General features: G+C 42.9%; 1 protein-coding gene across 1 annotated transcript; it reads right to left on the bottom strand.

Annotated features, from left to right (window-relative positions):
* Positions 1-12010: 12010 nt before the first annotated feature.
* LOC139038626 (large ribosomal subunit protein eL31-like) lies at positions 12011-12458 on the bottom strand. The gene has a single exon (XM_070477522.1). The coding sequence runs from the start codon at positions 12436-12438 to the stop codon at positions 12061-12063; it is 378 nt and encodes a 125-aa protein (XP_070333623.1). The 5' UTR covers positions 12439-12458; the 3' UTR covers positions 12011-12060.
* Between the last annotated feature and the right edge of the window lie 820 nt (positions 12459-13278).

Below are 13278 nucleotides of genomic sequence, written 5' to 3'. Positions count from 1 at the left end.
TCAACTGAATTTCCAGTATAGTTTCTTCTGGCATCATGGTGTAGCAATAGTTCAACATCCTCCTGAAAGTCCGTGTCAATTACTCTTTCCAGTATAGTGAGCTTCCTTGTGATGCAGTCTCTTGGCATAAGGTACCTGAAGTGATAGACCAGCAGCCAGGGCTTATAGATAAATGGTACTCTTGCTGTATCCCCTGGTAGTACTGTCCTCCCTCTGGGAATATGAATCTCTTGACCCAAGGGCCTACATTTATGCGGATGAGAGAAAAGTTCCCAACTGAGAGTGAAGGTAAGTGGAGTTGCTCCTACTTCTTTCCTTAGTTCTCAGATCTATGTATTCTGCCAACTGGAACACAGAACTATACAGTGGATTTAGGGTGTATACCAGGTCTTGGGGGGTGGTGCCCTGAAGGTGTCATCTCCAAGCTGGCGCCTCAGCTAAGTCATCAAAACGTTATTCTAAGGCTCTATTTTGCCAGCATTTTCTAGGTGATGTGGTAGAAGTTGAATAGACCCTATAATTTTGTGTCAAATACCTTCCCTCCTAGGCTGTAAAATAGAGCCCTTGGTCTGATGAAATGTGGAAGAGGATCTGTTATCAGATCAACCATTTAAGCCATTATGTATTGATGCTACTATATCCTGCAGTCAGGAGAGCAAAGCTATATTCAGAATATGTGTCAATCTCAGTAAACATAAATGAGTAATCAGCTTTTTACTAAGTGACTGATGTCCTTATGTATGGTGTCCTTAGTCCTTATGTATGATGGTGCCATATTGGAAGCTTAGCTTGGTCTCTGTAACCAGGGGGTTAAACTTTCTGCAACATCAGTCCCAGAACAGCACCAGCAAGTTGGACCCAAGGCTGGGTCCATGCATAGTCTCCACTCCTGCTACTTTGGCTGCTGTCTTTATGCAGCCATCGTCCCAGAACTTGAGTTGTCAACTGGTTAAGTCATTTTGTCTGGTTTGTTGTTTCTTCTCTGTTCGATAGTCTCTGTTGAGCATGAACAATCAAAACAAAGATCTTCTCACTGTGCTTAATCCCAAATCCATTAACGTATCTCTTCCACAAATCTCTTTGTCCTCATATGCTCCTAACCAGTCAGCTGAGTCATTTGCCACTGCCATCTTTAAGCAAAATATTCCTAACCTTAAATAGGTAGGTCTGAATCCCCGGGTGTCTTTCATTTCCAACCAGAATCTTGAAAATAGGTCACTGGACTTTCCAGGATTGGATTTCAATCTTCTCTGGAGCTCAACTATAATTATGATTAATTCCTGGTCCTAATCTTCAGCTCTTTTCTACTCCCTGGTTAGAACAGATGACCATCTCTTTATATGCTTTCAAGGAAGTCCCCTGTCTTCCATTCTTTGTCTTAAATTAGGAATTAATCACTGTCAGCATTTCCTTGTCTTTCTTTGATTCATGGAAAGCCACAGCAACGATCATCAGATTTCATTGTCCTTAAAATTGCTGATTCTCATGAAACCCTCGAACATCCGAGACAGTACACTTATCTTACATTTACCACGCATAGCAGTATGTTTTTTGCTGCTGCTGCTGCTGCTTTGCCGCTTCAGTCGTGTCTGACTCTGTGCAACTCTATGGGCTGTTGCCCACCAGGCTCCTCTGTCCATGGGATCCTCTGGGCAAGAGTGCTGGAGTGGGTTGCCATGCCCTCCTCCAGGGGATCTTCCCAACCCAGGGATCGAATCCAGGTCTCCTGCATTGCAGGCAGACTCTTTACTGCTGAGCCACCAGGGAAGCCCATATTTTCTTCTACTGTATGCCAATTCGCTACCAGTGAATGTTTTAACAGCTCTCTTGCAACAGCCTGTGAGGGGGCTTATCAGTTCCATCTCAACTACCAACGGCACCCCACTCCAGTGCTCTTGCCTTGGAAAATCCCAGGGACGGAGGAGCCTGGTAGGGTGCAGTCCATGGGGTCACGAAGAGTCAGACACAGCTGAGAGACTTCGCTTTCACGCATTGGAGAAGGAAATGGCAACCCACTCCGGTCTTCTTGCCTGGAGAATCCCAGGGATGGAGGAGCCTGGTGGGCTGCGTCTATGGGGTCGCACAGAGTCGGACACGACTGAAGCGACTGAGCCACCACTAGCACAACTACCAATGACGTAATCTTCATTGCACTCAGCAGACAAGTGGAAGAAACCTAAAATCTCATTTTAGTTTTTGCTTTGTAGGCCAATTCTGTCACCAGTGACTTATGTTGGTTTCCTTAGAAAAGGCTTCTCTGAAACTCTGAAGTGGCGATTTGTTTGCAGTTAGTTTATTGAATTGTTTCCTAGGGAACACTAAAGTGTAAGGACATGAAGGGGATAGAATTGGGCAGGAAGAAAGGTTGCACTGCAATGTAGGTGCAACAGAAAATTCCAGAAACAAAATTAGGGCAATGTTACCAAAAGAAAGGGGAATTATTGTTAGGCAGTTCAAAGCAACTGATGTCCCATTCTTTCCTAGGAAGTATTTTCTCCTAATCTCCCTTGAGAAGCAGATACTTTATGTGTGTGTGTGTTCAGTTGCTAAGTAGTGTCTGATTCTTTGCGACCCCATGGACTGCAGAACACCAGGCTACCCTGTCCTTCACTGTCTCCAAGAATTTTCTCAAATTCTTGTCCATTGGGTCAGCTATGCTATCCAATCATCTCATCCTCTGTTGCCCCATTCTCCTTTTGATTTCAATTTTCCCAGCATCAGGGTCTTTTCCAATGAATCAGCTCTTCACATCAGGTGGCCAAAGTATTGGAGTTTCAGCTTCATCATCAGTCCTTCCGCTGAACACACAGGACTGATCTCCTTTAGGATGGACTGGTTGGATCTCCTTGCAGTCCAGGGGATTCTCAAGAGTCTTCTCCAGCACCGCAGTTCAAACAGATGAATTCTTTGGTGCTCAACCTTCTTAATGGTCCAATTCTCACATCCTTACATGACTACTGGAAAAGTCATAGCTTTGACTATACGGACCTTTGTCGGCAAAGTGATGTCACTGCTTTTTAAAATGCATACTTTAAACAGAATATAAATCATGGATATATAGTTGCAGTCAGCTTTTCCATATCTTGTAAACTCTTAAGATGGACACATTTAACAACTATCGTTATGGGTGTGTGTGTGTGTGTGTGTGTGCACCTGTGTGTTTGATCCTATTGCACAAACCACCCTTAGGATTTCAACAGAAGCAAATCACTTTGGCTTGGAGTTTTCTTATTTACTTGTTTTTGCTTGTAGGGGAAGCCTCTCTAAGTTAATTATGCTTGCTCTTCTAAGAGAATAATATGCTCGCAGTTTGGGATAATTAGGCAATCTAATTAACCTTTAAAAAAGAATCAAAACATAGCTTTCTAGTGACTGTATCCCCTTCATTAGGTTAGTTTGGCTCCTCTTAAACTGGCATGGTTAATATTGCTGATTTGCATATCTTTCCCCCTTGTATTTAGCACTACAACTTGTAGTGAAAACACAGTTTAGAGTACACTGGAGACTGGCTTAATAAAAGCCAATCTTGGTTATATTACGAGCAGAGATTGTTACAATGACTATGGCTCTATCTTCATATTTATTGCAAGACTGGTAAAGATACAATTTAAAGTGTGAAAAGCTTTTTGGAGTAATCATTTTTTAATAATTAGCTTAGGAATAATTTGGGAGCCATCACTCACAGCAGTTTAATAATGTAAAGCAAGCTATTTCTGGAAATGTTAATGGAAAGCAAACTCCTTAGAGAATGCAGAGAGTTAAAAGATCTGTAAGAATGGCTATTAATTGTGGCCCAAAGCCCTCTTTCTGTATTAGATATTGCAGTTATAAAGCAAGATAATGTAGTATTTAGAATTCATTGTACCTCTCCCATTAGACACAGAAGTGGTCCCAGCCAGCATGGAGTTGGTAAGAGCAGGCATGTCACAAATGGAAGGACTATTTTTATTTATACATTTGAGGTACCTTGATGCAGTTTCCTTTGACTTAATAAGAGAGTGGCAGAGGCCATCATAATATTGTAAAGTAAATATACTCCAGTTAAAATAAATAAATAAGTTTAATTAAAAAATAAGGAAGTAGCTTCCCTAGTGGTTCAGACAGTAAAGAATCTGCCTGCCAATGCAGGAGACACAAGTTGGATACCTGGGTTGGGAAGAGCCCCTGGAGAAGGGAATGGCTACCCATTCCAGTATTCTTAGCTGGAGATTTCTACAGATGGAGGAGCCTGGTGGGTCCTGCAAGAGTTGGACACATCTGAGTGACTAACACTTCCATTTTGAGGTACTTGCTTGCAATTTCCGTGTACTTCATAAGGGAGTATGCAACAAAGATTTAGGATTAAATTAGCAAACGCACTATATTCAGACATTCTAGCATTAAAACAATTAAAGTAACTATACTTTCCATGACCTGTTTTTCTTCCATGAAAGCACACATTTCATAGTATCAGCGCAGAAGTACACAGAACGAGATCCGTGTGCACACTTTGATGGGCACCTGCCCACCCATGACAAGACTCAAGTGTTTTCAGTCTCAACCCATTGCTTTCCCCATTCTCCTTTCCACTCTGGTCCCATCCAATCACTCTCTCCTTGAATGAAGCTCTGAGGACTGCACTGGAGAGGCATCTTAAATGCGCCCTATAGGTCCTGTCTCTTCTTTTCTCAGAGCACCGATTTCAAGTGCAAACTTGTAATAAGACATCAGTTCCCAGAAATCTGATGGATTTGCCAGCCATGGGCTTGCACTCTTCTCTTGTTCGGCCTAGAAGCAAGAATACATCCTGCCTGATGCAGGGTGTTTCTGACCTTGATGCCTCTGCATCTGAGCTTTGATGGTGGATCTGAATCACAGGTGGTATCTAATAGGGCTATTTTTATAAGTGCTTCCTGTCCTAAATGGGACTCACTTGTTTCAGAGAAACGCATCAAGTAATCAGCGCCGAGGTTTAATGATGTGCAGGAAACATGTATTATGATTTAATAGAGAGCTTGTAACAAACTTAGGATTTCCCTTTCAGCTGAAGGCAGAAAAGGGCGTCTGACAAAGGCTTTCAGTCTGTGCTGCTTTCTACACCTCAGACTATTTTAAAACAAAAGAACTGTAAATCCTTCGGTCTATTCTTCTATCTGATGATATACGCCCTCTCTGGCAAGCTTTTTTAAACAAGAGGGTTCTTTGGAATCAACTACTATTTGTTCTTTTCTTCTTTTACACCAAAAGCTATGGAATCTTTTCTTCTTTTACACCAAAAGCTTTAGTTGCACCAAAGCTTTAGTATCAACTAAAAATTTGCAATTGGAGAAAATTTATAAGGGTTGCCAAGAAGGGCATTACTTAATCTCACTGCAGACGCGCCAGAGGTTGTACGTGTGTAAAATTAAGTCCATTGGGCTGATGCCTGCCTGCCTGCCTATTTTTATCTTTAGACAACATTCCCCACCATACGACGCATTGATGGCTGCTATCAAGGGCTTACTGTAATACACAAGGCAATGGTAGTTTCCCTTTGATTGTTCTTCAAATGCGCTGTTAGCAGGGATCAGAAAGTCAGATTTAATAGCCTACAAGATTTATCCCAAGCAAGTGAAATCTGACTAGAAAAAAGGAAAAAAAAACAAAAACAAAACCCAAAAAACCTGTAATCTTGGCTGTGGACAATGGACGTGATACTGATGGACTCAGATTCTGCAGAAGCACTCTGGGGGTGTTCCAGCATCAGCTGCAAAAGCCTGTGTGCAGTCTGTGTTAGAATGAAGAGTGATTCAGGATGGAAGCGAAAGGTGGGAAGTGAGAACGTCAGTCCATCAATCACCATCAAGAAATGGCTAATTTGAGAGCCCTCCCAAACAATCATTTTCGTTGTTGTTGTTCTATAACAAATAGATACTATCTTGATGTTGCTTGAATAAAAGGGAAAATGATAGAGGCAGGAAACAAGCCCTAAGAACCTCAGCTATTGAGATTGTAGCTGCATATTTACACATTCTTCTGTTTAGCAGTACACATATATTTTAGCGCTACACGTATATTTTAGCACCTATTGTTTTCCAGATGCTGAATATCTCCCAGTAAGACAGACAGGTCTCTTCTTTTGTGGAGTTTAGAGTCTCTTAGGGGAAGAAAAGCAATGAAAAACTGTACAAAAAAATAAATACATAAGACAATTTAAAGCACCTGCGAACATGCATGCTTAGTCACTTCTGACTCTCTGTGACTCTATGGACTGTAGCCCACCAGGCTCCTCTGTCTGTGGGACTCTCCAGGCAAGAATCCTGGAGTGGGCTGCCATGCCCTTCTCCAGGGGATCTTCCTGACCCAGGGATCGAACCCGTTTCCTGCATTGCAGGCAGATTCTTTACCATCTGAGCCACCAGGGAAGCTCCCTTAACGCATCTAGTAGATGCTACTTAAACAATTGTTAGCTAAAGGAATACAGGTGATAAAACACTACTAAAAATTAAGACCAAGATGTGATTAAAGAAACAACAAACTGAGACAGAAGTGGGAAATAGATGTCATTCGTAAAAACACTACATATGCAGAGCAGAGAGATGCTTGTATGCATCTTTGATTCATTTCCTGTGCATTTATGGAGTACCAACTGTAACACAGCAAAAAAAAAAAAAAAAAGGTTGCTATCAAGGACTAACTGTAATATACAAGACATTGACAGTATTCTTTTCTATCAAATATCTCTTTCTTTTTTATATTTATTTCAATATTTTTTAAAGAAAATAAAAACATTTCTGAAGAGTTCTTGGATCGCTGTAGTTTCTTATCAAATATCAAGAACTTTCCTCCAACCTATGCATCTGTTTTTTTGGGGGGTCAGGTAGGATTGAAAATAGCAAGAAATGCTTTTAAGAACAGGCACCCACTGTAGGGTTTGCCTATCCAAAGAGAATATGATCTTGTCCCTGTCTTCTAGGAATGGAGCCAGCTATGCGAACATCACTGCTAAATAAGGAGTGAGAACTGTACACAGTAGATTAAAAAAAAAAAGAAATGCTTGAAATTACAACTCTGGAACTGGGGTTTATGTGAATGTGCTGTCATAACCAACTTGTAAGGAAGCTATCACAGAGATTTGTATAATGCTATAAATGCTAAGTAAACCCTGCTCATAATTAAATTGCACAGAGTAGTATGTAAGTTTAGTTTGTATTTCATAGCACATATAAGATAACTTTTATAGCACACCACAGTCAATGGCATCATTATGAGTTCATTAATTTCCTCAGGGAAGAAAGAATGGTCTGACATTGAGGAGCCTGATTTTTCTCCACAAGAAGTGGGTGGGGCATTAATATCTGGGAATCAAGGTACAGGCTTCCATGAACATTTGGGACAGGTGTCTGAACTGAGTCCCACCATCTATATGCCTAATTTTTAATGAATTACATATAACCCTATCAAATTTGACAACTATGCCTTTACTAAGAAAAAAATGAGCATTCAGCTAAGTTTTGATTTGACTCAAAGTTGAGAAATTATCAAACACTATTAAACTTAAGTATTGCATATGTCTGGGTATTGTTCTGAAGGGCCAAAGATGTTTGCACAAGCAACTGTTTTATGTTACAAAATTTTCCTCTGCCAACTTATGGAACTATTGTGGATATTGCATTAACTTGTAAAACTCCCTGGAATAAAGAATTGAAACCAAAGAGAAGCAAGAAATTGGACACTCAGCATTACTGGGAAATGAAAACTCATTTTATAAGAGCCATTTGTAAGTTGCATTTATAACTAAGATGGGTGAGATGAATTAATTGTTTCATCTTTTCTCCTATGCAGGTGTTCTTGTCTGTCAAATTGCCTCCATACTCCAGAGCAGGCCATCTCTAACTTGAGAACCCACTCCCCAAAACTCTCCCAGCATTTGAATGCAGCTCTTTCTGTCTGGATCAAGGGCAAGAGACATGGAAACACCTTTTTTCATTTGGGTCCAAATGATGTTACTCATATCAGCCCTTGTTTAGGATTCTGAATCTCTTGTGCAAGTATTGAGGGCCATATAAAAAGTGATAGACGTGTCTATGCATCTTGTTTTTGGAGAAGAGAATGGCAACCCATTCCAGTACTCTTGCCTGGAAAATCCCATGGACAGAGGAGCCTGGTAGGCTACAGTCCATGGGGTCGCAAAGAGTCAGAGAAGACTGAGTAACTTCACTCCTCACTCATGCATCTTTTCACAATAGTGGTTTTTGGTATGTTGGCAATATGTATTTTTTTAAAGAACAGGCCACAGAATAGGGGGATCCTCTTGTATAATCAAAAAGGGTACTGTCTATTTGAGCTTCCCTGGTGGCTGAAATGGTAACGAATCTGCCTGCAGTGTAGGAGACCCAGGTTCGATCCCTAGGTCAGGAAGATCCCCTGGAGGAGGGAATGGCAGCCCACTCCAGTATTCTTGCTGGTAGAATCCTAAGGACAGAAGAGCCTGGCAGGCTATAGTCCATGAGGCCGAAAAGACTTGGACACAACTCTACAGCTAACACTTTCACTGTCTATTTGGGTACTATTCCAGAGTTATAATCTGCTCCTCTGTCCATGGGATTCTCCAGGCAAGAATACCAGAGCGGGTTGCCATGTCCTACTCCAGGGGATCTTCCCAACCCAGGGACTGAACCCAGGTCTCCCACAGTGAAGGCAAATTCTTTACCCTCTGAGCCACCAGGAAAGCCCAAGGGTACTGGAGTGGGTAGCGTATGTCTTCTCTAGGGGATCTTCTCCCCCCAGGTATCGAACAGGGGTCTCCTGAATTGCAGGCAGATTCTTTACCAGCTAAACTACCAGGGAAGCCCCACATGTGGCCTAATTATTGAGTAATACAATTTTAGAAGTGTCCAATTGTTTTGAATTATTCTGTGTAAGGAATAGGCCCATCCAGAAACAGGCAATGATATCCGTGGGTAGGAAAGGAGGTTTCTCAGGGCAGTGGTCCTTGGGGTGTTTCTTGATGGAGGAGTAGAAGTTAGGTGGGGTAACAGGGGTAGGAGGGCATTCCTGGTCAAAGAAAAACAATGTATGAAGCACCACTTGGAAGTACGTCCAAGGAGGTGTAAGTGCTTTGGTATGGCTGAGTGTAGGAAGATGGACTGGAAAAGTAAGATGAAGACTAATGTTATTGTCCAAGGAAGAGATGATTAATCCTGACTCAGGGAGAGGCAGTTTCATGGGCAGACTGACAGATATTAGGTACAGGGCTCCTGTGTTCTGGTGAGTGGGGTTCTGTAGTGCTCCAGCCTCTGGTCGGTTAGTGGTAAAGAATCTGACTGCCAGCATAGGAGAGACAGGAGGCTTCGGCTCAATCCCTGGGTCAGGAAGATCCCCTGCAGGAGGAAATGGCAACCTGCTCCAATATTCTTGCCTGAAAAGTCCCATAGACAGAGGAGCCTGGTGGGCTATAGCCCATGGGGTCGCAAAGAATCGGACACAACTGAGCAGTCAAGCACGTAGGCACATAGAGTTAACAAATGTTTAGGTGCATGCTAGTATGACCTCACCTTAAGCCCTTGTCAATAAGATTCAATGTGATTCCAAGTGTTAATTAAGAGATGTATGTACAGCCCATTCACAGTACAGACCCAAGGCATGAGTGGAATTTCTCAAAGGCAGCAGAACATCATACTGGGTAGCCTTCATGAGCTCATTCTGGAATGGAAAATTAATAAGCTCCTGGAATCGTTCATTATTTGAGTAAAGAAAAGATAATTAAATCTCCAAGTGATGGACTTGCTGATTCCTCTGATTCAGAATGATTAAGATCAGTTGCTGAAGGGCACGTGAAGGGCTCCCTACTCCCCAGAGGGGCAATGACACTCCGCATCTACCTGCTTGCTAGATCAGCTGAAGGTGTCTCTAGGAGACTTGGAGAGAATGACCCCACCTGGCTCTTCACTCTAATATTTGTTCTGCCTGGAGTTCTGAGGGTGGGGGTGCTTTCTGACCACAGTGTGTCTCCAATGCACTGCAGCCTGAGTTCTCAGCAGCCCAGGTGAACTCACGTTTCCCCTAGAGCTTTCAATAACTTGTTCTCTCTTCTCATTTCTCAAGCCATATCTCATTGGAATACTTTCCTGTCTTTTAAAAAACTAAAGTGTAACCAAAGCAAGTCAAGAAATGTACAGCTGCAATGGCCATGATTCTGAATACAAATATAAAAAATAAAAAAAAAGAAAGAGCAAAATGCCAAGAATCATACTATTGAAAACAACCACCTATTGTATCTTGGTTTCCTTCTAGATTCTAACACTCTTGGGTCAAGGGTTTTTGTTAAGACTTGAACAACATGACTTACATTTTTTTTTTGTAAATCCTAGTGAGATGGTCCACTCTGAAGTGTGGGGTCGTCCTTTGTGTGCTGTATTGTGAAGGAGGAGGAAAAGGCATTTTTTTGCCCACCTAGGTGCTGTTTCACTGCTGTCTGGGCAGTTTGTAGGAACAGAAGAGGGAAACAGCATTCCCTTCCTCATTACCCAGACCTGCTGATGCCACACCTTGCTTCTAATACAGACTAGATTCCCTCACTTTCCTAATCCATCTCCTCAGGGCTTGGCTGCATTTTATGATGACTCCCTCCCCCCAGAGAAGTGTGGGGCTTAGAAGAAAAACAGAGAGGTACCTATATTTGCAGGGTTGGTTTCTTCTGAGATCTATCTTCTTGTCTTGTGGATGGCTGTCTTCTGCTTGTCTTCACATGGTTTTCCCTCTGTGTTTGTTATAAACAATTCAGTCCAGCTGGTGTTAGATTAGGGTCTATCCTAACGATCTCATTTTAACTTAAATCATCTTTTGTTTTGTTGAAGTACAGTTGATTTACAATGCTATATTGTTTTGGATGTGCAACAGAATGATTCAGTATTTTTATTGATTATACTCCTTGGTGGTACAGAAGGTGCTTGCATTGTGGGAGATCTGGGTCCATCCCTCGGTCGGGAAGATCCCCTGGAGGAGGGCATGGCAACCCTCTCCATTGTTCTTGCCCGGGGAAGTCCCATGGACAGAGGAGCCTGGCAGTCTACAGTCCATGGGGTCTCAAAGAGTTGGAAATGACTGAGCGACTAACACACACACCTATTCCATTTAAAGTTATTATAAAATAGTGGCTATATTACCCTGTGCTGTACAAAATATCTTCGTAGTGTATTTCTCTGATACGTGGGGGTTTGTGTCTCTTAATCCTACACCCCTATCTCACTCGTCTTCCCCTCTGTACTAAGTCCCTCTGCTAAGTCGCCTCACTCATGTCCAACTCTTCGCGACCCCATGGACGATATCCTGGGATGCTCCTCTGTCTCTGGGATTATCCAGGAAAGAATACTGGAGTGGTTTGCCGTGCCCTCCTCTAGGGGATCTTCTCAACCCAGGGATCAGACTCGCATCTCTTCAGTCTCCTGCATTAGCAGGTTCTTTACCACTAGTGCTATCTGGGAAGCCTCACTCTTAAGGGCCCTGTCTCCAAATACAGCCACATTCTGAGATACCAGGGCTTTGGACTCCAACAGATGAACTGAGAGGACACATTTCAGTCCATACCAAGACCAATGGGTCTTCTTATTTTTTCCCCTCTTTCCCAAGCATGTGTTAATAGAAGGAATTGGAATTGTTCCTTTGGGAGAATTACTGGGTCCTCACGTTGAGTCACAATTGGCCTATGAAATTCTCTTTATACAAGGTCAGCAGTTTCCCTGGGACTGAGTTTTCATCCCATGGCCTTGTGTGGGATGGAGGCAACTCTGTTTGAGGTCCCAAACCTCTGGCAGGCCTCTGGTACCCAATTAACATTCAGCATTACTTTTACTAGGCTTGCCCTTACAGTTTCAGCTTCCTTGGGCTCCTACATTTCATCTCTCATGGGCAAGGCTTCCAAAGCAGCAGCCATCATCCAATATCTGCCTCCCCCACCCCTCACCCATACACACACACACACACATTGGTGGCCTTGGTTTTCTAGGAATTCTATCAAGCCCACTCATCTAACTGAACCATCTTGGATGAATTATTATTTTTTTTTTTTGCAGTTCAATAACTTTATTGGACCATCAGCAATTAGTTCTCGTCCACATTGACTGTCTGTAGATTTTTGAAGGTGGTGACGGGCATGTAGGTAACCAGAGTGTAGAGCTTGTTTGGCGAGTCTTCGTCTTCATTACGTTTTCTGGACAACCGCACACGGATCCGGTATGGGACATTCCTGATTCCTTTGGCCCAGACGGCTTTGTTGAGCCTGGTGTCGATGCGCACGTCCGGAGTTCCCATCTCCTTCATGGCAAACTTCCGGATTTCTTTGAGTGCCCTAGGGGCACGCTTCTTGAAACCCACTCCGTGGATGCGCTTGTGAATGTTGATGGTGTATTCTCTTGTCACCACCTCGTTGATGGCGGACCGGCCCTTCTTCTTCTCGCCGCCCTTCTTTGCGGGAGCCATCCTGCAGGGCCGTGGTTGGAAAGCTTGGATGAATTATTTTTATGAACTACTTTATAGAGGGCTGGGGCTCTTGATCCAGAGGAGTCTTCTTCAGGGGTTAATATCTGCAGACAGACAGCTACGCCCTGCCTTCCAACCTCTCCCCTTGCCCCAGAGAGCAGATACGACCTGTCATTTGTCTGGCAAAATCCAAGTTGTAAGGTGTAGGCTAAAAACTCTGAAAATTGGAGGTGGGGGGGAAGCAAAAGGTCTTTGTGTTTCTTTTTTTTTTTTATTCTTTTACACGTATTCCCCATCCCAGTCCCCCCTCCCACCTCCCTCTCCACCCCATCCCTCTGGGTCTTCCCAGTCCACCAGGCCCGAGCACTTGTCTCATGCACCCAACCTGGGCTGGTGATCTGTTTCACCCTAGATAATATACATGTTTCAATGCTGTTCTCTTGAAACATCCCACCCTCGCCTTCTCCCAGAGTCCACAAGTCTGTTCTATACATCTGAGTCTCTTTTTCTGTTTTGCATATAGGGTTATCGTTACCATCTTTCTAAAGTCCATATATATGTGTTAGTATACTGTAATGGTCTTTATCTTTCTGGCTTACTTCGCTCTGTATAATGGGCTCCAGTTTCATCCATCTCATTAGAACTGATTCAAATGAATTCTTTTTAATGGCTGAGTAATATTCCATTATGTATATGTACCACAGCTTCCTCATCCATTCGTCTGCTGATGGGCCTCTGGGTTGCTTCCATGTCCTGGCTATTATAAACAGTGCTGCGATGAACATTGGGGTGCACGTGTCTCTTTCAGATCTGGTTTCCTTGGTGTGTATGCCCAGAAGT

This window comes from Odocoileus virginianus, chromosome 16 (assembly GCF_023699985.2).
Source record: "Odocoileus virginianus isolate 20LAN1187 ecotype Illinois chromosome 16, Ovbor_1.2, whole genome shotgun sequence".
NCBI classification, from domain to species: domain Eukaryota; kingdom Metazoa; phylum Chordata; class Mammalia; order Artiodactyla; family Cervidae; genus Odocoileus; species Odocoileus virginianus.
This window is presented reverse-complemented; position numbering and strand designations above follow the sequence as displayed.